Here is a 25,331-nt window from a genome sequence, read left to right as displayed (position 1 = left end):
AGACAGCCAATAAAAAACTGAATGAATTCATCCACTCAGGCCGTCTACCTACAGGTCTAGCCTGCCTGATCTCAGGGACACAGGGGGTTGGGGACCGGGAGGGCCTCTCGGAGGGGCTTCGGCTTTCCCAGTGTTCCTGGACAGTGCCCGGCAAGCAGGCTGCAGCAGTAGGGCCCGGCCGGCTGCAGACAAGCCGGGGAAGAGAGCACAGACTCTCCCTGGGGCCCGAGTGCTCCCCTTCCCCCCTCCGCCCCCCCCCGCCCCCCCCCCCCCCCCCCCGCCACCGGGTGTTCAGATACCCAGAAGCCTCCTGCAGCTCCGAGCAGGTCTTCCCCACCACCCTGTATGTGCCCACCCCCAAATATTAAGAACTGCCATTTATTGAGAGCCTGGTCCGTACCAGCCATCATGCTGGACATTTTATATGTTGTCTGTACCCTCACAATAATTCTATGACCAGGCAGAATTAGCTCCATTTGACAGATGAGGAAACTGAGGAAGACGGCATTCAGTAATACACCCAAGGTGACACTGCTAGTTAAGTGGCCGATTTGGATTCACGTGTGTCAGACTGCAAAGCCCAGGCTCTGTATCACATTCTGTGGCCTCACACACCCTGCCCCAACTCCCCTATGAAGCTTATAAAAAATAGGCTAATTCCAATATGCCCTCAGGCCCCGTCTCCCTCCGGGACAGCAACTGTATCCTGGGGCACATTTGTGGCTGAAGCACAGCCTTAACTACAGGGCGGCTCTAAGGGTGGGGCTTGTTGGTTCTGGGACAGTCACGGGGGGGGGGGGGGGGGGGGGGGGATATTTTTAGATTGTGAAGGCACCACCAAACCAGAGTAGGCTCCCTGCCCATTGGCCCATCAGCTTGGCTCAACCTTGTGGACAGTCCTGGAGCCTTAAGACTGGAGTCTTGTGACAGCCCAGGGGCCCAGAGGAGATTTTCAAATGGGCGTATTGTTTGGAAGGTTCCCTGGGGCACAAGGACAGAAGTGTCCCCCTGCCCTCAGCCAGGAAGCCTCACGGTCTCTACCCACCCCCTGTGGCTCCTCCTCACCAGACCAGCTGGGCCACCACCAAGGGCACAGCTGGAGGCAAGTCCTGGGTACTTCCCTGCTGCTCTGGTGTAGGCAGCCCCTCCTCTGGGCCTCGGCAAGGAGGCTAATTTGGGGACTAGAGAAGAAGAGGGTGAAGGGCTGTAGTATCAAAGCCTCTGGAGTCCCCAGCCAGAGCAGTTCAGGAATCAAGGACAAACAGACTGGCAGAAGGAAGCTGGCTTTGGGGCAGATTTATTTCCTGTGTGGCTCAGCAGTGTGAGAGAGACACAGGACACAGGTGGAACCCTCCCTCGGTCTGCATCCGCCCAGGGAGCAGGGCAGCCCATGTGCCAGGCTGGATGGAGGGGAGAAGGCAACGGCGGCCGGTGATGCCAGCCTCCAAGGAGGGGGGTAGTGTAAGCCAGCAACCACCACCATCGGGCATTCACACAATGCCATCAAAGCCCTGCAGGCCACACTTCTTGCCGGCCACCTGGCAGCCAAATCTCAAAGCCTCCTGCATACTCTTCCCTGGAGAGACAAATAGCTAGATGAGCTCGGTCTTCCGGGCAGAGGCAGGCCTCAGCCCTGGGCCTCGTGCCGGGGGGGTGGGGGGGGGGGGGGTGGGGGGGGTGGGGGGGGGGGTACTCACCCTGGGACAGGCTGAATATGACTGAGGCGTTGAAGGTGTCTCCGGCCCCCAGAGTATCCACCACCCGGGGTGGAGGGAAAGCATCCGAGTGAAGCAGCTGTCCGTCAGGGCCCAGGGCATCAGCGCCCTCCTCAGCCCAGGCGCAGACTAGCATAGCCCTGCAAGACCCTCCACTCAGCTGGGCTGTCAGCCCACCGGGCCCCCAGCCTCACCCCCCTCCCCAGGGCGGCCCCCAGTGTCCAGGCTCACTCACGCTCCGTACCTAAGGCCTCTTCCTGGCTTTCCCCTGCTCACCCTTTCCTCACACGACCATACAAGCCCCTCAGGGCCTCCACTGCTGACCGGAACCCCAAGTGCCTGGCCACATCTTTGCTGACAAACACCTGTGGGCAGTGGAAGAGAGGCTGACGGTTACCTCCACCCTAGTCCTGGCTCAGTCACTCACCACCAGCAGCCTGGCGTTGCCCCCATAGTGCAATGTCACTCCTCCAACGTGGCCACTTAAATCCCCAACGTAGTATCTCGCTGTCTCACTGGGATGCGTTTTCATACTTGCTCTAGATATGCTAGAATACAGCCCTGTAAATTGTGACGCAAAAATCCCCGGTTTATTTGTTCTAGAGCAACGAATGTCCCTGCAATTGAAAACCCACAGCGAGCCTTGAGCGCCATCTGGCGGTGAGAGCTACCACTGCCACGTTACACCTCTGGCTCTCGCGGGCGTTTTTGTTTTGTTTTCTTAATGCAACTATGCCCTCTGGGTCGTTTCTTCACCTATAAAACAAAGGGGCAAGGGTTGTAGAGCTTCCTCAACACCAGCTACACATTAGAACTTCCAGAGAGAGTTTTGTTAAAAAATACTTCAGCTGAGCTCCACCCCCACCAATCAAATAAAAACCCAGGGTGTGGCTCAGGCACCTGTACCTTTGTGCCGCCCGAGTGGAGGTCCAACCAGCTCAGGCTATGATGCCAGGATTGTCACTCAGATTTCATTTCCATTCCAGAACTGCCCAAACTTACCCTATGCAAGTCCCCTCCCATCCTCCCTCACCCCTCAGTGGCCCCCACAGCCTGCCACCCACCCCAGAGTTGGAGGACACCTGGGAGAACAGTCCCATTCTTCCATTTGACAGAAGGAGAGACTGAGGAGGCCCAGGGAGGAGATGCTCCCACGCAGGGTGCTCCGAGGCTGGCTCTAGTAGCCCCCCCCCCCCCCTTGGCTACTCTCGTACCTATGCACCCACTGGGACAGAGAAATTTTGCTCCGTGGCCACTGCTGAGGCCTGCACGGGAGCCCAAAGCTGGGGGCCTCTTTGCCCCCCACCTGCCAATGACACCAAGCCATTCCAGGTGTGGGAGGCAGAACAAGGGAATGCTTGGCTCCCTTTAAGAACCAAATTAGCAGGATGTGGCAAGGGGAAGCTGTGTGGGCCACTCACCACGTCTCCATAGCCAAACAGCTGGAACAGCTCCTCTCGGGGCTTCTCCACTTCCACGGACACTCGGATCTTTTGACCTGGAGGCTGCCTGGCATTGTGCTGTTCTATCCGCTGCAGCATCTGCACCTGTTCCGATGCATTCCGGCCCTGGGGCGGGGCGGGGCGGGGCAGGGCAGCTCAGGACCAGCTGGGCAGTGCCCAGCTGATCTGGCTCATTCTTCCCTCCCTGCTGGAATTCCGGGTGAGGGGAGGCAGGGGGCGGGAACTCCATTCTAAGTTTCAAAATTCTAGAGCAGTCATGGACCTTGGAGACCTTATTAACCAGCCGCCCCCTCCCCCTCCCCCCCCCCCCATTTCACAGAGGAGGAGACAGAAGAATAAAAGACTTTCTTAAGGACCTACAGTAAATTAAATCACAAGGCTAGGATTAGAACTTGGGACTTCTCAGAGTCTAGAGGAGGTGGGCAGTCTGTAACACAGAAAGCATGGGCCTTTGCCTGGAGCCGGCATCCTGCTTCTGGTGCCTACACCCTGCTGTGTGACCTTGAGTAAGTCACCCAATCTTTCTGGGCCTTAGTTTCCTACCTGAAAACACAAAGAAGAATGGAGAGGGGATGAGGGTAGTTGGATTCATTTATCTCTAAGGTACATCATGGTTCAAAAAAACTAAGAAGGCAAAATATGTGGAGGACCTGGCACGTTGAGCCCCTCAAAACACAGATAGGGCAAGACTTGCCTCGATGTGGATCCACTTGAACCGGGTCAGATCAACTTTGTCAAAGTCCGCAGCAGACACATCTGGCAGGTTCCTAAGTCATTGGACAGAAACGACAGAAAAGGCATGATGGTGAGGTCAGCCAAGGCTGGGATCTCTAACTGGTTGCTGGGGCCCCTTTGCCTGGTGCTGCCTGCAGCATGGCCAGAAACTACATCTACAGCACAGGCTTCTACAGCACAGGCTTCTGAGGCTCAGCTCCAGGATAGGCTATTCCAGGCTAAACTCCTGACCACTCCTTGCCCCACTCAGTTCCATCCAGACAGGGGATTAGAAGCAGTTTGCTAGAATGCCCTTTGGGTGTTGGAGGCTGTGATATTTTCTAAGGGTAAACTCAACTGCAGCACGTGACAAGAGGCCAGTTGAGTGCCTTGGAGACCACATCTCCCAGAATACTCTTAAGAGCACCAGGGACTACAATTCCCAGAATCCCCCGCCTTGCCAGCAGCACACAGCTCCCAGCATGCAATGCCCTGGTGATCTACAAAGGCTATGGCTGCTCTGGGTCTGGTCCTGTTCACTTCTGGCGTCCCAGCCGCGACAGCACCACCGTTCTAAGTTCGGCAGCTCTGTGTTACAACTCCGAGGTCAAGGTTGGTGCTTGAGGATGAGTTTTTGTTTGGCTGACTTAGGTGTGGAGCCCTGGGAAGGGTCCGCCTTGACCAGTGAGCTACACCTAACCTATATTCCTCCCGCTCTGCAGCCGAATCCATCCAATTAACTAGCTGAGTACCTGGGCCTTTCTGAGGCTGCTTCCCCATTTGGTAGATGGGTCCAAACCCACCAGCTTGTTGCAGTTGAAGGTAACGTGTGTGGATCTCCCTACACTGAGGCCAGAGGGCAATAAACGTTTCTCCTTGGAACTCCCCTCCTTCCCTTCTTGTGAATACCCGTGTGGTGTCCTTGATCAAAGTTGCTACAGATTGTTACTTGATGGGCAGAACACTAGGATTGACCAAGGTGAAGGTCATTGCTAGCATATATGCCCACTCATTCATTGCGACACACTGAGCCCAGAGACCACTGGCCATAAAGCTTGTCCGAGGATAATTGCCCCTCTTCCCCAGGTCCAGTAGTCATGCCGGGCAGTAGGGACAGCCTGAACCCCAGGGCTGCTGGATGTGGACCACCTCAGCCCTAACATAGTACCTGGCACATGCTAGATTCTTAGTAAGCTAAATGTCTGAGATTCTTCAGGAGGCAATCTAGGGGAGACAAGAAGAGTCTGGGCCCACAGGGCCTCTCCCTAGCAGCTTGGGACTTTAAAGGGATTCCCTCCCCCCAGTTAACATGGCATCAGATGCCCCTGATCTGCTGACCCAATGTTCCCCTTCCCTCTACTTCAGCAACAGCTGTGAATTGTGTGTGGCATTTGGCCTGGCTTCATTATGCAGGGAGCTTCGCGGTGGGCTCATCTCTTCTGAACACCCAAACCCAGCTCCTTGGTGCCATGCTGCAGGCTGGCAACCCTGGGGCTGACCCTGGAAATTCCAGTGAGTCCCCTTCAGGACTTCAGATGGTTTGAATCACACCTCCTGTCCCCGCTCCTCAGAACAATTTCCCCACACCCATACCCAGGCTGCTGATTGGCCAATTACGGAGGAATTACATCACGAATTATGTTTTGCACAGGCCTGCCCGCCCATCCTTGGTGGTGACCGAGGCCAAGTCACCAGGCAGAACAAAGCACATCTCTTCCCACCTCACTTCTCTCCTAATTGAAAACAATTCAGAAATCACTGAGCAGTTTGGCATGAGGACAATTTCTGGTATAGAGAGAGGCGGCAGAGAGCAGGCAGTTGGGATGCCCGTGGTGGCGAGGGAGGGAACTGATTGGTGGGCCGTGCCAGGGCGAGGCCGGGGGGGCCTTACGTGTCGTAGAGCACAATGGTGCGGGAGCCATTGCGGTTGTTGACGATGCAGCAAGAGCATGGGGTTTCCCCTCTGCCCTGCCAGGCCACCTGAGACACATCCACGCCCCGCTGCCTGAAGTCGGCCACCAGGAAGCTTGAGGTGGAGCCCGAGCCAAGGGAAGGGCAAGGAGACACAAATTAGAGCCTACGAGTGGCCTGGGCCTCCCCCAGTGTTGAGGAGGGATGCCGGAGCAGGGGTGCCTCTCTGAGAAGAAGGGTCCCGTTCCGGGAGTTCGGTGATGGCGGCGGCGGCAGCTGGCAAGGTGCGGACAGGCGTACAAACCTGTAGGCATGGAGGATGGTACGGCTACCACTGGCCTCGTTGATGATGACTGTGGAGATGGGGACAGAGCCCGTGGTCTGAAAGACTGTGTAGCGTAGGTCCACAGAATAGCGGCGGAGGTCATCCAGGACAAAACTGCCGAGATGGAGTAACCCAGGGGAGGTGTAGTTCAACAGGGTTTGGGGACTGGAGGGAGGCGGCAGGGACTCCGGCTGCAAAGGGTTTGGGGACTGGAGGGAGGCGGCAGGGACTCCGGCTGCAAGCAGAGGGGGCTAGGAGGGAGCCGGGAATCACCATGCTGTCAGAGGCTATGCCAGGGGGCAGGAGAGGCAGGGGCACAGAGCCTGGAACTCAGTGACAGAAACACTAAGGGATGTTCTTTTAGGTCCTGGCTGAGGTAAACTCCAACCCGGATCCTGTCCTTCAGTCTGACTCAAGCCAGAAATGATGTGCTCAGTGAACCCAGATGGGGTAGATCTGGGGGCCTGGAGCACGTGCCCTGTTTGAACGAAGCAGGTGAGAGCACTGTGGTCTGTCTCATGCAAAGCCTTGGCAGACTGATAATTACCAAGGTGGTACTTCACTCCCCAGCTGCCCTCTACACACTCATCCTCACGGTACTCTTCTCTCGGGAGTCCCTTGAGTGCTACTGGGATTCCACTCAGTCCGCGGCTGCCTCCGTGATGCCCAGCCAGGAAGTGGTGCTGCCTTGGTGAGGCCACCCACCACCCTCACCTCTCGTGGCAAGGTGAACCCCGCAGGCAGTGAGCTGGCTCCCAGTGCCTGATGCTCCTCGACGTGGGGCCTGGTCCAGGACTCTTCCCCAGAATCCCCTCTAATCAGAGTGAGTGGGAGGTGGACCCTGGGAGAGACTGCGCCACCCCCACGCCTCCTGGCCGCAGCGTCTCTGGAAAGTGTCCTGTGACCGCTGGTCCAGCCACCATCTTGGCCTTTCTCACGCTGGCTGGACAATACAGATTTGTATATAGGCATCAAGCTGGGGCATCATTCCTCATCGTACACCTCAAAGATCCTTTAAATAGTAGGATCCTTCCAAAGCATGCAAACTACGGGGTGGTTTTCCAAATGATTTTTTGCACCCTCCGTGCCTAGCACGTGGTAGGTGCTCATTAAATGCTTGCTGAACAAAGGGGGAGAATTTGGAATGGCCTACCTAACGGCATTATTGTTCCAGAAAGGTGAGTCTACCACCCTAAGCCAGAGGAACAGGAAGGAAGACAGCCACTGAAGAAGGTTGACGAGTGACCAGCTATTGGCACCAGGTCCCTCTGTGCCACCTCACAGGGCGGGCCCTTGCCCACTGATTTGTTTTGTGCCGGATCACCGAGGAAGAGAATCTGGCCACAGCTCAGGGGGCTGGGCTCTGGCAGCACCCCCATGAAACCAGGGTTCAAAGGGCTGTGCTTCACAGGCCAGCAACCTGGCAGCCTGCCCTAGTGCCCACAGTGGGCAAAGTGTGGGCCTCACCTCCTGATAAGCGTTTGCTGAGTTGGCGGGGCCGGGGGTCAAAGGGCTCTTGGGTCCCCACAGCAGCCAACATGGAGAAAGCGTACGGGCCACCTACGGGCTGCAGCCTCACAGCCGGGGAGCTGGCAGGCCTGGGCCTGGGCCCAGCTTTAGCACGTGGCTTCAGGGTGTCCTCGGCCGGCTGCTCTTGTTGCTTTAGTGAACCACGGGGACACAGCAGTGGCCCTGCCCCCTCAGCTGGGGAAGAAACCGTGGGCCTGAACCCTAGGACCATGGATGCTGGACATCCCCGAGGGAGGGTTGGGACAGCAGGTCCCTAGCTGCCTCCTGCCACAAGCATAGCCAGGATTAGGGACTTGAGAAGGGCAAAGTCACATCCATTGCAGAGTCTGTTGGAAGCAAGGAAGGAGAAGGTGGGAAGCTGAGCAGGCTCTGGGCAGTGGCCAGGGAAACAGGCTGTGGAGATAAAAGCTTTCACAGGAGAGCGTTAGCACCCGAGCAGCAAACAGCCGCGCTTGGGAGGGTCTGGGATGCTGGTGCCCCACTCTTGCCCCTCCTACCCATTTCTGGTGGCCACAAACCGTTTCTCACAGCCTGCCCCCAGCCCCCCACCCCCACCCAGGGTTAAGACTTCCTTCTACAAGGCAGTCTGCCCGCTCCTTCCTCCACTCACTCGGCAACATGGCCCGGGGCCAGCGAGCCCATGAAGGCACAGGGGGCTCCAAGCAGGGAGAGGACCGTGCAGGAATTAGATGCGTTGCCTCCACGCTGCCATCTCTGGGACAAGCACCTGCAAAACACAGGGAGGGTCCCTGCAGCTCCAGCAGGCTGATGCCAGGATAAGCAAGACCGAACGCAGTCCTGGGGCAGGGCCCCGGGGCGTGTAAAAGCTGGGAGGCCTCCCTCAGAAAGCATCTTGATTTTTCCGTTTTCACTCCTTCAGGTATCTCAGAGGAGGGCTCCACTAACTCAGGTGACCTCCTCCTCGGTTACAATGACCCACCTCTCCCCCAGGCAGAGGGACCTTCAGCCTCCACCTTGATTGCTGGATAACCCAAAGGTGTCAAATCCGCTACCTACTCCTGTCCTTGGGGAGCCTGCTTCAGTAACAACTCAGGTCAAAATAAGTAAGACAGGGAGCAAACCTGTACGCTGTAACCAATGTAGGAGTTATGTGGAGGGAAAGCTAACTTTTACAATGTCAAGGTTAAGGGGTACCTGGGTGGCTCAGTCGGTTAAACATCCGGTCCTTGGCTTCGGCTCAGGTCACAATCTCGTAGTTTCGTGGGTTCAAGCCCCATGTCGGGCTCTGCGCTGGCAGTGCTGAGCCTGCTTGGGATTCCCTCTCTCCCTTTCTCTCTGCCCCTCCCCCATTTGCACTGCCTCTCTCTCAAAATAAATAAACTTAGGGAAAAAAAATTTTTTTTAAGATTTAAAAACGCAATGTCAAAAGTTAAAAAGATTATTGGATGAAGACCAGTTTTTCTCCATTTTCCCCTTTTTTTTTTTTGCAGTTTTATTGAAATATAATTGCCATATAACAGTCCATAAGTTTAAGGTATACGATGTGGTGATTTGATATACGCATGTATTGCAAAATGATTACCACAATAAGGTTTGTTAACACAACATCCCATCACATAATTACCTTTTTTTCCTCAGTTTTTCTCTGTCTTTGCTGGAAACCTAACTCAAGGTGTAATCCGAGGAAACTAACTGGAGATACACCTGAAGGACTGCATTGTTCTCAACAACAAAAATGATTACTTACGCATGTCAAAGCACTGGAACGATTTCTCATTGTGCTCCAATAATACTGGGAGGTAAACAGTGCAGGCTGTTATTTATATTCTTCCAGTTCCAAAAACAAGAATAACTGTGGCCTCTTACAGTAAGAAGAACCACTAATTAAGAAATAAATGAGGGGCGCCTGGGTGGCGCAGTTGGTTAAGCGTCCGACTTCAGCCAGGTCACGATCTCGCGGTCCGTGAGTTCGAGCCCCGCATCAGGCTCTGGGCTGATGGCTCGGAGCCTGGAGCCTGTTTCCAATTCTGTGTCTCCCTCTCTCTCTGACCCTCCCCCGTTCATGCTCTGTCTCTCTCTGTCCCAAAAATAAATAAAAAACGTTGAAAAAAAAATTTAAAAAAAAAAAAAAAAAAAGAAATAAATGAAACAGGGGTGCCTGGGTGGCTCAGTCGGTTAAGCGTCCGGCTTCAGCTCAGGTCACGATCTCGCGGTCCGTGAGTTCAAGCCCCGCGTCGGGCTCTCTGGGCTGATGGCTCAGAGCCTGAAGCCTGCTTCTGATTCTGTGTCTCCCTCTCTCTCAGCCCCCTCCCCCGTTCATGCTCTGTCTCTCTCTGTCTCAAAAAGAAATAATCTTAAAAAAGAAAGAAAGGAATGAAACAGAATTTTTAGGCTAAGGTATTTTGGCACACAAGACTTAACCCTGTAGTTCTCTTCAGCCTTGGGAAAAGGTGTCCGTGATCTTATTAGAAAGGAAACTAATTGGGGTGCCTGGGTGGCTCAGTTGGTTGAGCATCCCACTCATGGTCTGTGGGTTCGAGCCCCACGTCAGGTTCTACGCCGACAGCTCAGAGCCTGGAGTCTCCTTCGGATTCTGTGTCTCCCTCCCTCTCTGTCCCTCTCCAGCTCATGCTCTGTCTCTCTCTCGCTCTCAAAAATAAAAATTAAAAAAAAAAAAGAAAAGATACTAATTTGTAAAAGGTCAAACATTACTCAAGCTATGAGCTTTAGAGAAATTTTCATGCAGATTAGAAAGGGGGAGCCTAGTGGGATTTGACTTGCTCAGATCACACCAATACTTCATGACAAAGCTGCTGTCAGAACCCAGGTTTCCTGACTCCCTAAACCACTGCAATGCGCTCTATATTTCTGAATAGAAAGTAGTTAGGCCCCAGCTTGGATGAGGTTTCACAGAAAGGTTACACACTTTGGCTTTGTGGAGATCCTTCAAAGTCACACGAATACCCAACTTCCTGTGCAGAAATGCTCTGCTGAGCAAGAGGATGCTTTCTGGAAGGCTCTTCTTGGCCTGGACTCTGGGAGGCAGGGCCGTTCCTCAGGGGTCTGGCCAAGTTCCAGGTGGCAGCTCCTGAGAGTCCCAGCTGCCCATGGAGCACAGAGAGTCTGGGACAGATGGGGCTGAGGTGCCCACTTGGGAAGGCCTGGGTCCCCACTTGGGCTTGCCCATCTGGGAAGCACAACAGAGTCCAGAAGGTGGGCTGGGTGGGCTAGGCACATGACAGACAGAGGCCCTATGGGCAAGCGCTCTGCTCAGCAGAGGAGCAGAGCTATGGGTCTGGGGGAGAGGGGGGTACACCCTGGGAGCAGAGAGCATGGAGAACATGGGAAGGGTCTCTTTAGAGAGGTGCCTTCCTTTGCGCCCAACTTCAGAATGAGCTCGTCCTGGTGGGAGCCCCGAGGATCTCCTTATCCTAACCTCTCCCCCTAAGTAAGCTCAAAGGGAATGGGCCTGCAGCTCTTGTGAAAAGCAGGCACTCCGGTTCCTCCCCGGGCCCTCCGGTCCTGGGATCCACACTGTTCTCTTGAGAGGAGGCCTAACTCCTCACCGTGCACTGCATCCTGGGGCCAGCTTGACCTGGTAGGGGGGCTAGGTCTACAGAGCAGCATCCCCTTGTGCCCCTCCCCCACTGTCCCTGTGCCCCTGGCAAGGGCTCTAACCTCTGGCAAACAAAGCAGCCCAAAGCAAAGGGTCAACTCCGTGAGATGGGCAGAGGGAGCACAGGAGACAACCGAGGCCCGGAACACTAGATTCGTAGGCGTTGTAACTACTGCTCTGCCCACTCAGTAACTATGTGGTCTTACGATTCTTATTTAATTTCTCCACATATTTAGCTGCTTCATCATCTATAAAGAGAGGATCCGACTGACCCTTCCATACTGCCCACTGGCTGCTGTAAGGAAATTATGTGTAATGCATGTGATGGGGCTGGGTGGACCCAAAGATTCTAGCCCACAGAAATGCCCTCTTGGGATTGCAGTGATTAACGGTGAGGTTCTTATCAAGAGTAAATATAAGAGCCAACCAGCGACTCTTCCACTTTTACCAGACAACCAAGAAAGACGCTGTGTTTTGTAAAAAGGACTTCTGGTAAACTCCTTTTGGAATTTAGCGCCAGGGAAACACGTTGGTGATGGCACGTGAACCAGCTCTATCCACCACCCACGGCATCTCCAAATACACCTCCAGTGCCAGCAAGGCCTTGAAGCTAGAGTGAAGCTCAAATACCACGGTTTTAAATGTTCCTGCGGTCTAACTGCATACTTATTGTAAGCTCCCTCAAGATTTAAGAAATAGATGAGATATACGTGGTAGATAAATTAGAAGTAAATGCTGGTAAGAGGCAAGTGCAGCCGTCTTTTTGTTAAAAAGAGAGAAGCTGGTCGCGCACCTTACTAGCTCTGTGCCCTTGGTTAAATCTCTTCATCTACCTGCTTATGGGTAAAACGTGGATAATGATTCCTGGAACGGCAATTGGCCAACACAGTGCTATCCAAAGCCTGGGCCTTATTACTAACGGCCTCAATTCCTTCCCTAGGTCCTCCCGGGCGGAGGGGACGGGACACCAGCTCCCGAGGCTGGACTCTCACTGCGGGGCCCCTGGACCCGAGGACCTGGGGTCTGAGCTGCCGGGCTCAAACGTGGGGCTGCAGCGGCCCCTGGGGTGTCCGGGGGGCCCGGGCGCCCCTACCTGCTGTCCGTGTCCTCCTCCGGGTACTTGTCCACTACATTGATGATGTCCAGCACCACTAGCCCCACGCACAGGATCTGCTTGTCCTCCATGAGGCCGCTCCCGGAGCTTTCTGCCCGCCTGGCTGACGGGGTTCCTCCCGGGCTCTGCGTTTTATTTCCGAGGATCGGGTCCCCGCTCCTGGGGCGGACTTGGCTCCTCCTCTGCGTCCTGAGCTCCTCCCCTCAGAGAGCCTTCTGCAGTCTCGAGGGAACAGAGCAGGGCCCTTGCTCCCCACGCCCACCGAGCGGGCTTGGGAACGCAGACCCCCGAGGCCTTGGTTCCCGGCCTTCCCTTAGCAGGTGGCGTGGCCCAGCAGATGGCAACCCTTCCCGCTTCTTGGCCTTATTTCCTCACTTGTCAGGCAGACTCGAGGCTCATGCAAACCTCTCTAGATTGCAGCTAGGCAATCTCCTGAATGCAAAAAAAAAGTGCAGTAGAAAGGCGCCCCTTGCCCCTCCCTCTCCTGCACCTGCGACTCCCACTCCAGACCCGAGACCGAGGTAGTGCCGGGCCTCGCAGCTGCGGCCTGGCCCCCTCAGCCCTAGCCTTTCCCGGCGCGTCGCCGCGGCTCCGCCCCGCCCCCGAGGTCCAGCCAATCCCAGCTCGAGGCCCCGCCTCCCCCGCCGGGTAGCTGGGGCGGCTAGGTGAGCGACGGCGGTCACGTGACGGGAGTCGGCTCCCAGAGCCCCCTGGCGGACGCCGGCGGAACGGGCGTTCCGGGGAGGAGCGCCGGGCACGGGCCGCCGGCGCGTGCACGGCAAGTGCGCACAGAGCCACCGAGCCCGGAGGAGCGGCGACCAGGGTCCCGAACCTGGGGCTTCACCTCCCTCACCCCGTCCGTCCCTCGTGTACTTCTGTCTACCCTTGAATACGTACTGGAGCAGACGGTTTGTTTTGTTTTGTTTTGTTTTGTTTTTTAGAAAAACCAAGTGTCTTTATTCCTGAATAGTTTAGTATGGCGGTGGGGGCCGGAGCCCGTCGGGAGAGCCCTGCATCGGCCTGGAGGCCAGCTGGAGGAGCAGAAGGTGCGAGGATGGGCTCCTCCGCAGTCGGCCCTGCAGGGGACGGCGAGCAGGCCAAAAGTCTGGACGAGGGGATGCCAGAGTCCCCCACCCGGCGCGCTCAGGCCGTGGCGAAGAGATTGCTCTGGGCGCCTGTGCCACAGAGGGGGACAGGGACGGCGGCTCGCCTGGGGCTGGGGTGGCGGGACGGAGCCCCACCCCAGGCAGGAAGCCGGGGGAGCCCCGCCGCCCCAGCTGGCTCTTTGGCCGGCGTAGACACTAAGGGCCTGTCGGGCCCAGCCCCCTGTCTACACCTGTTTGGGCTCCAGGTCCTCGTAGAGCAGGGCTCCGCTGAAGATGGTGAGCGGCTCCTCTGAGTGCGCCAGCTGCCCCATGACCAGGTCGATGCAGACCGTGTCTCCAGCCTGCAGCGGCAGGATGAGGCTGAAGACCCCCAGGGCGCCGGGGCTGGGCTGGCTCTCGGCTACTGGCTTATTCTCCAGGCCTTCAGGCTCGTAGCCACCGGAGTCTATGCGGGCCACGCCCAGGTTGGAGCGGGACAGCACGGCCTCCACTTTCTCATGCCGGTGCCCAGTCAGCACCGCGCTCAGAAAGTAGCGCCCGGTCAGTGGTGCTGTGAACACGCCTGGGAACAAGGATGGCAGTCAGGAGGGGAGACAGGTGGCAGGGGCCAGGGAGGTGTTGGGGAGCCCACCCAGAACTCCCGGACTAAGGAGGAACCTGCTGGCTCTTTTCACCTGTCTTCCACTAGAGTGTAAGTTCTACCAGGGCAGGGCATTTGGCGTTTTGTTCGTTACTGCGCGCCCAGCACATTACAGCATCCCCGGGGCCCCAATAAAGAGCTGTTGAACAGAAGCGCTCCTGCCTTCCCCAGCTCACCCCTTACCCAAGCTGTGGTGAAAATGGGTAAATGAAGGAAGTAGGGATCTCCCCAAACCAGAGCATGAGAAGATTTCCCCTTGTCTGAGGGGGCAAGAATGAGAACATACCACTGCACAGCCTTTCCGGTCTCCCCCATTGCCCAGCCAGCCTGCTTCCAGGCTTACCAGTCTCTGGATCGTAATAGCCCCCATCGTTGAGCAGGACTCTGTCGAAGGGCACTGTGCCTGGTTCAGACCGTGGCAAACTCAGGGCAGCTGAAAAGGCCACCAGGGGCACAGGGACTGCTGGTGCCCCCTCCACTCCTGGGTAGGGGTAAAGGGGAGGGGGTGTCAGAGTGGATGCTCAGTGCAGAGCTGCCTGGCCCCCTTCCCCTCCTGGGTCTCTACCTCCAGGGCGGCCTGAGGCCTTCCATCCTCCAACCCCTAGTTCAGTTCCCCTCCCTCCAGCACCAGATGAGAGGAACTTACCCTGCTCTCCTTGGGGACCTGTGGGAAGACAAGAGGGAGCAGTAAGAAGGGGGCAGCTCTCACTAAGTCACTCAGCAAACATCTGCTGAGTCTCTCCGCTGTGCTAGGCGTCACACAGACTCCAAAGCAGGAAGGGGGGTGTCAAGAAAAGGAGGAATAGGGTCCCTTCAGTGCAACTAGCCCCCAGCCTTTCACACCCTACATAGCCCTGTGAGCCCAGCCTTAGTCTTCAATACAGCAGCAAGGCCACCCTATCCAACTAGCCCATATAGTGACTGTCCCAGTTCCTAGTCACTCCCTGTCAGCCATATAGGACCCCCCTCCATTCCTTGCCCCTTTCCTCCTTTCTCTGTCAAATTCAGAATAGAATGTTGAGCCTGGGGCTGCTAGAGGAGTGGGGGAGTTCCCGCTGCAGTAGGAATCTCACATACCTGGTGGCCCAATGGGTCCCTTTTGTCCATCCTTGCCTGGAGGTCCTGGAGGTCCAGCAGGGCCTGGGGGTCCTTGTATCCCGGGAGGCCCTGGGGGCCCAGCCTCACCTGCGGGCCCTACGGTGACAAAATTCAGTTGAAGGAAAGCCACAAAAGGAGTTTCCAAAGGACAAGGAAAGTCATGGCTCCATGGACAGATGGTGGGGCACCTTGCTGCCCGTGCTGGATACCCGGCTGGCGGAGCAGCACGCCACCCCTGCCCACAGGCCTGTCTGAGCTGCCAGTGGAGAGTGGGGAGCCAGGAGCTTGGGTCATCTGTGGTGGACAAACCGACCCCCGGGACAGTGATGGGTCTGCCATTCATGCTGGGCAGAGCAAGGAGAAAGTAGATGAGATTAAGACTGGCTACTGTGGGGTAGGGATAGGAGAAAGAAAAGACTTAAAAGGGCCCCCCACCACCACCTCCCACCGCATGCCTTCTCTCGCCCCCTCACCAGTGAGGTCCTTCAGACTGAGCTGGTGAAGCCTGTCCTCCAGCAGCAGCAGGGAGCTGTTAAGGGCACCGAGCCGCCTGCCCAGGCCCGCCTGCCCCCCAAGCAGCTTCTCCAGCAAGGCTGCCTGCGTCTGGCTGGTGCTGTTGGTCTCCCGTAGCCCAGCCCAGAGCCCAGCCACGTGTCGGGAAAGGCCTTCACGCAGGCCCTGCAGTCCCCCCGCCACAGTGTCTAGCCGCTCACAGACTCCTTCAAGACGGCCCAATCGCCCCTCTAGGCTGGGGCACTGGCCAGCCTGGGCCTGTCCCTCTTCCAGGCCTCGGAAGCGCTCCTCACTCTCTGTAGCATGTTCCGTGGCCTCCTGTTGCAGCCTGTTAATCTCAGAGATGATACGGTCCTTGGTGGCTCCCAAGTCAGCCAGATCGGCACCCTGCCCTTCCACGGTGGTCTGGAGCTCGTGCAGTGAATCATTGAGAGAACTGAAGGTGAGAATAACCTCGGACAGCTCTCCTTGCAGGGCCTGTAGGGCTGAGCCTGAGCTCCCCCCAAACACACTGAAGCCGTCCAGAGGCCCTCGGCTTGGTCCCCCAACCCCGGGGCCGGCCCCGGGGCCCCGTGGGGGTAACAGGGGGCAGGAGCAGCGCTCCACACCGTCCCGAAGGCGGCCCAGCTCCTCTTGGACACCACCACAGGCCCCACAGCCCTCATCCCCACGGGCCTGCAGGAGACCCTCCAGTTGGCCCAGCCGTGCCGCCGTGAGGTTCAGCTGCAGCGCGAACTCCGCCGTCGTCTCGTCCAGCGCGTCAACACGCCCCTGGAGCTGGCCCACGACCCCTTGCAGCTCCTCCAGTGCAGCCTGCCGGGCCTCCCCGGCTGCTCCCACTTCGTGCAGGCCTGAGCCCACCAGACGCAGCTGCCCCTCGCTGTCTAGCACCCTGCGCTCCAAGGCACTGAGGATCTCGCTCACCTGGGTGTCCTGCTCCCCCGGGGCCCCGGAGCAGAGCTGCCCACACGCCTGCACAGCCCCTGCCACCTGCTCTTCCAACAGATCCAGCCGCCCACCCAGCTCTCCGCTCACGTTGGCCAACAGTCCCTCCAGCTTCTCCAGTCGGCCCCGGGCGGCAGGCAGCCAGTGGCCCAGGCCCCCAGGGCGCCCGGGCCAGCCCTCCTCCTGCTCCTGTGAGGGACCCAGAGTGGAGTTGAACTGGTCCTCCAGGCGAGAGAGGCGGGATGCTAAGCTGGTGTAGCCCGGGGGGTGCCCCCCCTGCCCAGCCGCTCCTCCCAGCTCGGTGCCTCGCCGCCCACTCAACACTGTCACCGAGCCGGCCACTACATCCAGCCTCCGCTCCAGCTCTGCCAGCCGCCGGCCCAGCTCCGGAGGGCAGCACTCCTGAAGGGGCCTGCGGCCCGCGGCCTGCCCGGGGAGCTGCCGCTGCCGCTCCTCCACCGAGGTCAGTCGCTTCTCCAGCACTCGCAGCCGCTCTCTGTCCTCCTGCCGCTGCCGGCGGAAGTCATCCAGCCCGGCCAGGCACACGGAGCAGGACTCCTGCAGCCGCCGCTCCAGCTCCCGCGGCAGCTCCTCACTGTGGCCGGGAGGGGCCGGGGCTGGGGCGGGGGCCCTGCCACTGCCGCCACCGCCGCCGCCGCCGCCGCCGCCGCCGCCGTGATGGTTGTTGAGATGGCCCAGCTCCTGGTCATGGGTGGAGACGCGGTTGTCCAGGAGCTGCAGCTGCTGTTGGATCTCAGTGAGGGTCTCCTGCACGCCAGGGCGGGCAGCTGCGTCCGCTGGCTGCTGCCTCCCGTTAAAGGCCGTCTCCACGGCCCTCTGGACGTCTTCCGCCAGGCGCCCGCTCAGTCCCTGCAGGACACCGCGGAGGCCCTGCAGCTCCTTTGTCAGGCTCTGCACCTGCTCCTCCAGCTGCTGCACCTTCTCTGACTCCCCAGGACCTGGCAGAGAGGCAAAGGCATAAGGCGGAGGGGCCGGGCCTCGGAGCTCAGTGCCTACCTCCGAGGCCCTGCCTTCCCCAGCTCCGGCAAGAGCTCCTGGCTGAGTCAGCCACTCCTTAGCTGGGTAATTTGGGCAAGAAAAGATGGAAAGAAACTCCATTTACTGAATGCCTCTAGGCCCTATTTGTAACATGGCTTCCCCCACCCCTTACACCAAACTCCACTGGACAGACATCACAGCTTTCCCTGTTCTGTGGACCATGAGACTGAGGCCCAGGGGACATTAAGGAACTGGGCCATGGATTACGAGTTTAGTAAGTGGCCGAGGCAAGTTTCAAACCCAGGGCATCCATTTGACCACCAAGTCTACTATCCAGAGTTTCTCTCAGACACTGTTTTCTCATCTGTGAAATGGGAATATGGGGAGGCACTGTGGACCTCATAACAGTGGATGTTCCTGGGCGGCAAGCACCTGTCCATAACACCAAGGGACAGGCGAGATTCCGCGGGAAGCCTGCAGGGGCTCTAGCTGGACGGTGGGAGAATCAGCCAGAAGTTCCTGTTTCCATCATTTACAGCATGACTATCTCCCTGGCAGGCAAACACAGCGCGTCTGTCCGCAGTGCCTGGTGCACACATGACAGGAAAGCAGGGGGGACTGCTGCATTCTGGGACCTGCAGTCTCCAGAGGCCACCGAGGGGCCTGGGACCTGTAGTCGGGTGCAGTGCATGCTAGGACTTGTAGTCTATCCCCGTGGTGAACAAGCTTCTCCCAGGAATTCCCCCTTCCTCCCGAAGTGGCTTGCAACTGGGAAGTATCTCGGCCACATGTGGGCGTGCGTGAGCACATTCTCTTTCTCAGCCTTTTTTTTTCTCTCCCTCTCTTTCAATCTGCTTCTGTCACACACACACACACACACACACACACGCACACACACACACACAGTGCATGGGCTTCATGGGTAGGCAGAGAATCTCAGTGATCTCACTTACTCCCTTCTATTCCCTTCTGACTTGGGGCACAGGGTTTTTCCCTTGACAACCTGGCCCCACATTTTCCACCCGGTACCAGCTCCCACTTCTCTTCCCAGCGGCTCCCACACTCACCTTCCCCACCTAGTCCACTCAGGTGGCTTCCTGCACTGGAGCCGGAGAGGTTGGGGCGGGCGGGCCGGGGCCGGGGGCGTGGTGTGGTAGGTGCAGGACCCAGCGCTGGGGCAGGACCCTCAGCACAGTCATCGCCCCCATACCCCTGACAGCACCTCCACTCCATATCTGTCACTGTCTTGTAGGCCACTCGGTAGCGAGGACGGAGGAAGCTGCGGTACCTGGGAGAGGCAGAGGGAGGCCTCTTTACTCCTCCCTGTACTGTCAGTGACCCTGGGACCTGTCCTCAGAGATGGGCAGCTGCTGGTGGTGGACAAGGCCTGTCCCTCAGGCTGGGTCCCCCTTACTGTCCAGCATGTGTCTGTGCTCAGCTGACAGCTGTCAGCTTTCTGGCCAGGAGCCAAATCCCTGTTCTTCCCTTGTCCTATGCTGGAACCTCGAACTCCTCCTCTGGGGCCTGACTCAGCCCAGAGAAGGCATTTGGGGGTTGGCAGGGTGGTCTAGGTAACTTTGCCCTCAGTATCCGCCCCAAACTGTTGCCTCGGCATCTTCTCAAATGGTTCTGACCGAAGCCCCTGGTCCTGTCCCTTGCTGCCTGCTTTGCACAAATTCCCTGAGTTGGCTGCCCTCCTTCTGTCCTAGCCCAGCCCCACCAAGTACCCATCCCCCAGCACTGGGGCTCACATGATGCTGCGGGGACACTGGGGCTGGCCCCAGCCACAGGGCTGGTAGTCGGGCTTGATGAAGGTCTCCACTCCATCCTCAAGGACACAGCTCACTGTCCGGGTCACCACATAGGCACACCAGTTCCTGTAGGCACAACCCCACCTGGGCCCAAGGGCCAAGACACAAGCCCCAGAGGAGGGCCCAGGGGCTACCAGAGGGGCTGAGGGAGGGTCAAAAGATGAAGGGCCCCTGGGGACCTGTAGGAGCCAGGACTTTGGCAGGGCAGCTCCCCCCACGCTTTCCTGTGCTGTAAGAGTCGGTAAAGACTTTTCAAGACAGCAAAAGGAAGCACAGAATGGAAAACCACAACTATAAGAAGTTGATTCTCATGGCTGGGGGGTCCTGGGGAGCCTCTGATTTCACACATTCATTCATGTCCCTTTCTGTCCCAGTCCCCAGCCTAGCGTGGCCTGTATGAGCCAGCTGGCTGGGTCCCTCTGGTGATCCCCTGGATGCTGGCTTCCACCCACCCCTAAGAGAAGAGGACAGGGCAGGCAGGGGTCCAGCTCAGGGTTAAGCAGAGAATAAGCCATTGATGAACGCTGCCCCTCTCATCGCTTGCCGTTCTACATTCTTGGCCCCATTCATGCTGGCCTTTGATCTGTGTCCGGCTGGAGAGCCCGAAGGGACAGAGCAGCCACAGCGTCAGAAAGAATCACAGATCACTGGATGGGGCCGAGGAAGCCCTAAGAAGGGATAAAGGTCTGCCGGAGGATACCAGGCTGGGACGCAACGGTCAGCCTGCAGGAAGGCCCGGCCCGTGCCCTTCAGGGGAGTTTTCCCGGGCACCTAACTACGGGTCCCCCTGAGGTAAGGGAGGGACCTATCTATTTAGGGGGCCCTGGAAATGCCCCACGGGAAGGCGGGCTTGTGCAGGGCCACCTGATGGATGGGCTTCCTCTCCCCCTCTTCCCTGCACTAGGGCATACGGCCCCGGAGAGGGTAGCCAAGGCGAGGACCAGGATACCAACCTCCTGACCCACCCTCCCACCCACCTCCAGCCTTGGGCTGGGACCCAGACTCTTACCTGTGGCGGCTGGCAGGCCGGGGAGCGCTCTGGGCCTGGGGTTCACCGGGGCTGAGGGCCCCGCCGCCCCCTGTGTAGAGGCTATAACCACGAGGAGGGTAGCTAGCTGCCCCCACGGCTGTGGTCAGCAGGCAGCAGAGGTAGCAGCTCCAGAGGGTGCTGGGGGCCATGGTGGGGGCACTCCGCAGTGGTCCTCAGAGGCACATCCCGGCCTGACCACTGGCGCCTCTGTCTGGAGCCGGGATGCCTCTGCTCCGAGGGACAGCGCCGGGGTCGGGTCCTGTCCCCAGCTTCCTGCCGCCGGCAGCCCCCAGCCACACGCCTCCTCCTTGGCCGCCTGGCCTGACCCCTCTCCCCCTCCTCTTTCCTCCTCAGGCTCCTGTCTGTCCCTCCCTTGGTTCCTTTTCGTTCTCCTCTTCTCCACTTCTGAGGGGAGTTTGTTCTCTGTGCCCCCTGGCCTCCTGTGCCTGGTCCCTGCCCCTCTCAGATGCTGCTTCCTGGGCCTCCACCCCCCGCGCCCCAGCTGGCCCTCCTCTGGTCTCCCTATCTGTTTTCCCCAATGACCGGATCCTGGGGGTGACAGGGCTTTGCCCCTGTGGCTGTTCAGAGGCGCAAGAGTGGCTGTGGGGCGGGCCCTGGCCTCCCGCCTCCCTCTCTTGCTCACTCCCTTCCCCCCTGTCTGGCTGGCGGTCCAGCCTCCCCCTTCCTCCCCCCACCTCTCCAACCATCGTGCACCACATCTGCTTCTTGTTAACTCCGGGAAAGAGAGGAAAAAAAAGGAAAAACAGAGAAATGTGGAGTTGCCGCCAGGCTTGGGGCCAGCCTCTCAGACGGGCCACATGGAGTGGAGCCGGGGCCAGAGCTGGGGAGGAGGCCCTGGGCTGGTCGCTTAGACAGGGAACGGGAGCTGCAGCCACAGCTCCCCTGGGGCTAGGGCAAGCCTCCTCTGGGAGAGAAGACCCGAGAAAGGAGGGGAGGACTGTAAAAGGGAGAATGAACTTGTAGGGCTCAGCAGGGCATCACTCAACCATCTTGTCCAGCTGCCTGCTTTTACAGATGTGAACAACGAGGCCCAGAGTGGGAAAGTAACGTGTCCGAGGTAACACAGCACATCAAGAGTGGGGCTGTGATTAGAATTTAAATACCTAGGTCAGTGACTTGGGAGGAAGAAGTAGGATAGGTGAGAGAGCTACTGGGCCAGGGAGGAGACGGAAAAGAACACCACTGAGGCAGGCAGGAAATTCAGAGAAGCCAGAGGAGGAAGAAAGGAATCTGGAAATGAGGTCACAGCCTTCTGTCAAGCATGGAGAGGGCATGAGCAGGAGGAGACTTATTCTCAAAAAACCAAATGAATATGGATCCCAGGCCTTTCTTGGTAAAGGCCAGGCCGTAAGTGGGGGAGGGGAAGGAAGGAGGCAAACTGGGCAGTTATCTAAATCTACAGAGCCCAAAGGAAGTCACTCCCCAGCCTAGAGGCAAGCCCGATAGCCTCTGTAGCCGGCAAGGCACTCAGCCCCATTCAACAGCCTGACGGGAAAGCTCCTCTTGAGATGTCCGAATCCGTCAGCTGGCCCCCCCCTCACCATCCGGCCTCAGCACTGTGCTCTGGACCAGGTGTCCCTGTGTGGTAGGGTGCTCGCTTGCAAGATGGAAGCAGAAGTATCAGAAGGGAGATGAGAGTGCTGTGTGCAGCACTGTGGTGGTGCCCAGGTGCCCGGGTGCCCAGGTAGCAAAGGCATATGTAAGACTCAGAAATGAGTAGCTGGGGCCGCGGGGGAACGGGACACAGACACTGAAGCAGAAAACGAACACAAAGCAGGATAGACAGCGTGCCAAGGGAGCCAGACAAACGGATGATGTGTTCTGGGTAAGAGGAGGGGAAAGACAGCTGGACGCTCGGGGGAGTCAGAGTAGAGCCCTTGGAAGAGAGAGCCGGAACAGTGTTGGGGGGGGGGGGGCGGAAAGTGAAGAACAGAGACAGGGGGAGGGGAGAGATTTCAGGTTGGGGAAAGAGGTCTGCCTTTGTCGTCTCATTGCTCCACATGGCAGCAATAACAGTACCCTCCTTCCTAGGTTTGTGACGATTAAGTTAATACACATAGAGCATTCAGAATAGTGCCTGGCGCGTGGTACACGCTCAGTGTTAGCTCTTATTTGTGTCAGGAAGAAGTGGGACAGAAAGTCAGAGAAGTCGATTGTGGAAAACCTGGGGAGAGGCCCAGGTGACTGGTTAGGAGCTTGCATCGTAAGTTTTTGAGTAGGAGCTCAATATACACGCAGAAGGAAGACAGGAGCAATGGGCAGGGTTTTAGGCACAAGGATGCCGGTTCCTGCTCCTCCTCTAAGTACCGTTATCCCTTTGAGCAAATCCCATGACTCTGCTAGAGGTCTGTTGGCTACTGTCTATGGTGCCTTCGAAATTCTACATTGCAAAATGATGCAGGTTGGGAAGAGAAGGCTGTGATTGCTTGGTGACTGCCTGGGTAATAAGGGGCCACAGTAAAGGAGATATCAGAGAAGATTCCGGGGTTTGAGCCAGAAATGGGTAACTTGCGAAGAGGAACGGGTTTGGAAGAAGATGACCTTAGTTTGGACATACTGAGTTTAAGATGAGAATAACGTAGTTCAATGGTAATAAATGTCCAGGAGATGGTCAGAGATGTGGGTCTTGATTCCGGAAACCATTTATAGGGCAATAGTTGGAAATCATGAGAATGGATGCCACCAAATCTTCTACGTGACTCTGTGTGATCTGCCCCTGAGGTCCTATGGCCCAGAATATGATCTCGATGGCTGGGAGAAATGTTTGTAAAACGACAGGATGATGAAAGTGAATGCTGAAATCCACAGAAATGGAAATTTGTGGCTGCCCTCGGAAGTGTGGGGATCAGCACACAGGGAGACTTGAAGGAAAGAGCCCCAAGAGATTGATTTGAAAGTTGCTGTCAGTGGAAGGTTGTAGCATTGTCCCTGGTCTCTGCATCAGTTCTGGGCCCTGGCCCTGGCAGGAAGCCAACCCATTTCAGGTTGCCCTGGCTGCTGCTGTGGGTTTTCTTTCTCTGTTCTTGCCACCCTCCCTCCCATCAGGGGGCCTCTGACAATCTGAAAAGTCATCCCAGCCATCTTGTCACTGTCCGGTTGTCCTTCATTCCTTAAGTTTAAATGGGTGTCCCCTTTAAATTTAAAAATCTGTTGTATATTAAGTATGTCAAGCCAAAAAGGGTGGCTTTGAAATACAATTGTGGTAGGTTGCATTTCATTTAGTCCTGTAGTTAGGAGCCCCGACCTAGGGGCTGACATAGAATGTTTGTGACATTTCAAGTAAATCAGTGGCTCTGGGTTCACTGGGGAGGCTTGAGGTGTTGAGCCAGCAGGCTGCAATGGAGACTAAGGTTAGAGAAAATACATTGCCGATGGCCGTGGTACTGACAAGTAGCCACAAATGTCCAAAGAAACTGCCAAGAGAATTCCAGAGACCAAAAATGGCTAAGTCCTTGGAGCACGAGGACAAGATCTATTTTATAACCTCTCCAGGATGGGGGATTATCAAGGGTCTAGTGCCAATGGGAAATCCTCGCTATACTGGACAACTAAATTATTCAGTCAAGCATCAGTGGCTGAGCAATGAGCTCAGGTACCAAGGCCAGGACAGCTGGGGGCACCAGCAGTGAGGGGCATTTCATGTCTAATGCCCTCTGTCAGAGGACTGAATATTGGGAGGGAAAAAATGAGAGTGATATGAATTGGGTCTTAGGTTATGCAAACCCAGATGGGAATTCAAGCTTTTGGGGACTCTTGAGCAGAAGTCCACTCCTGCTCAAATGTACACATTTTCCTTTTCTTCCCAACCCTTCCCACAGGTATAATACTTTAAGAGCCAGCCTCTCTGGACTCAGGGCCCAGGCCCATTTCCGGGATCTTGCTGCCTTTTCACTCCTTAGCCGAATCCTTCCCTCATGTCTTCTCCTTGAAAATGTCACACTAACTCCAGAGATTAAGCTCCACATATGCCCCTCGCAGCAATTCTCTCTCTCCTCCAGTTCCCCCAAGGATGAGGCTTTGACTCTTTCACTTTCCACAGACATTTCCACCCAAGCTTTTTTCAAGTTTTGTTAGTTCTTAGCTGAGTCTAGGTTAGTCCTGGGGACCATTTTTTAATTTCAGTTCCCCCAGGCACTAGGCCAAATGACCCATTCAAGGCCGATAAAGATTTGCTGACCCAGGCACGGCAAGTTCTGAGAGGTGAAAGACATTTCTGGATGTTTCTAAAACAAACCTTTTCCTCTTGTCCCTGGCCCTAGGATAACCTGTCGAGTCCACAGTCTGACACGGAGTATGGAATAGAGGAAAGCGAATCAGGTGACGGTTTCAAACTATTTGTAGAGTCCTGGTCAAATCAATTACTTCTGGGCCTCAGTTTCCTTTTTGTAAAATGATCTTGAAGGCCCCTTTCAGCTCTGTCAGCCTGAGGTCAGTTGGTTTCAGGACAGCCTTGTTAATCTGAAATACTTCCAAGGCCTTCCCTCATGTCATTTGCAGTCTAGAAAGTCTACTTTCCAGGATTTCGTTCTGTTTTAACAGTAGATCTAAGTGTCTGGCTGGACTTGGATCTGGTTCAAATTTCCAGGAGCCACAGAGCATAATGTGCGTAGTCCTTTGAGACCTAGACCCCCATTCTCCCAGAGCAGGGCTGGGACACTCTGAGGGACACGAGGATGTACACGCCTGGGGTTTCAGGGTTATGTAGACAGGACATGGGCTTGGGATCCTAAATAGGAAACTTCGGGGAAATGCTGGGGGGTGGCATGGGGAAGGCCAGGGGGAATGACAGACTGACTGCTCAAGGCAGGGACTGACCTTC

The 25,331-nt window shown here is 56.9% G+C and overlaps 2 protein-coding genes across 8 annotated transcripts; both read right to left on the bottom strand.

Moving 5' to 3' along the window:
• Positions 1–1,281: 1,281 nt before the first annotated feature.
• On the bottom strand, positions 1,282–12,935 carry KHK (ketohexokinase). 7 transcript variants are annotated; one of them, XM_058682820.1, is made up of 9 exons: positions 12,329–12,927; positions 8,269–8,385; positions 6,108–6,242; positions 5,784–5,918; positions 3,873–3,945; positions 3,137–3,283; positions 1,992–2,080; positions 1,698–1,855; positions 1,282–1,576 (listed from the first exon to the last, which is right to left on the bottom strand). In XM_058682820.1, exons 1-9 carry the CDS (start codon positions 12,418–12,420, stop codon positions 1,491–1,493), a joined length of 1,032 nt encoding a protein of 343 aa, XP_058538803.1. In that variant the 5' UTR covers positions 12,421–12,927; the 3' UTR covers positions 1,282–1,490. The 7 variants fall into 7 exon arrangements, with proteins under 7 accessions (XP_058538803.1, XP_058538805.1, XP_058538804.1 ...); XM_058682822.1 differs by lacking the exon at positions 5,784–5,918 and having other exon boundaries at positions 12,329–12,925; XM_058682821.1 differs by lacking the exon at positions 6,108–6,242 and having other exon boundaries at positions 12,329–12,924.
• A 314-nt stretch (positions 12,936–13,249) lies between these two features.
• Positions 13,250–21,128, bottom strand: EMILIN1 (elastin microfibril interfacer 1). Its single transcript, XM_058682812.1, has 8 exons — positions 20,471–21,128; positions 19,402–19,527; positions 18,718–18,938; positions 15,667–17,610; positions 15,173–15,289; positions 14,742–14,759; positions 14,439–14,576; positions 13,250–14,017 (listed from the first exon to the last, which is right to left on the bottom strand). The coding sequence occupies exons 1-8, from the start codon at positions 20,638–20,640 to the stop codon at positions 13,680–13,682; spliced, it is 3,072 nt and encodes a 1,023-aa protein (XP_058538795.1). The 5' UTR covers positions 20,641–21,128; the 3' UTR covers positions 13,250–13,679.
• Between the last annotated feature and the right edge of the window lie 4,203 nt (positions 21,129–25,331).

The sequence above is a fragment of the Neofelis nebulosa genome, chromosome 9 (assembly GCF_028018385.1).
Source record: "Neofelis nebulosa isolate mNeoNeb1 chromosome 9, mNeoNeb1.pri, whole genome shotgun sequence".
NCBI lineage: Eukaryota > Metazoa > Chordata > Mammalia > Carnivora > Felidae > Neofelis > Neofelis nebulosa.
The sequence above is the reverse complement of the archived record's forward strand: the minus strand, read 5'-3'. Positions and strand labels throughout refer to the sequence as shown.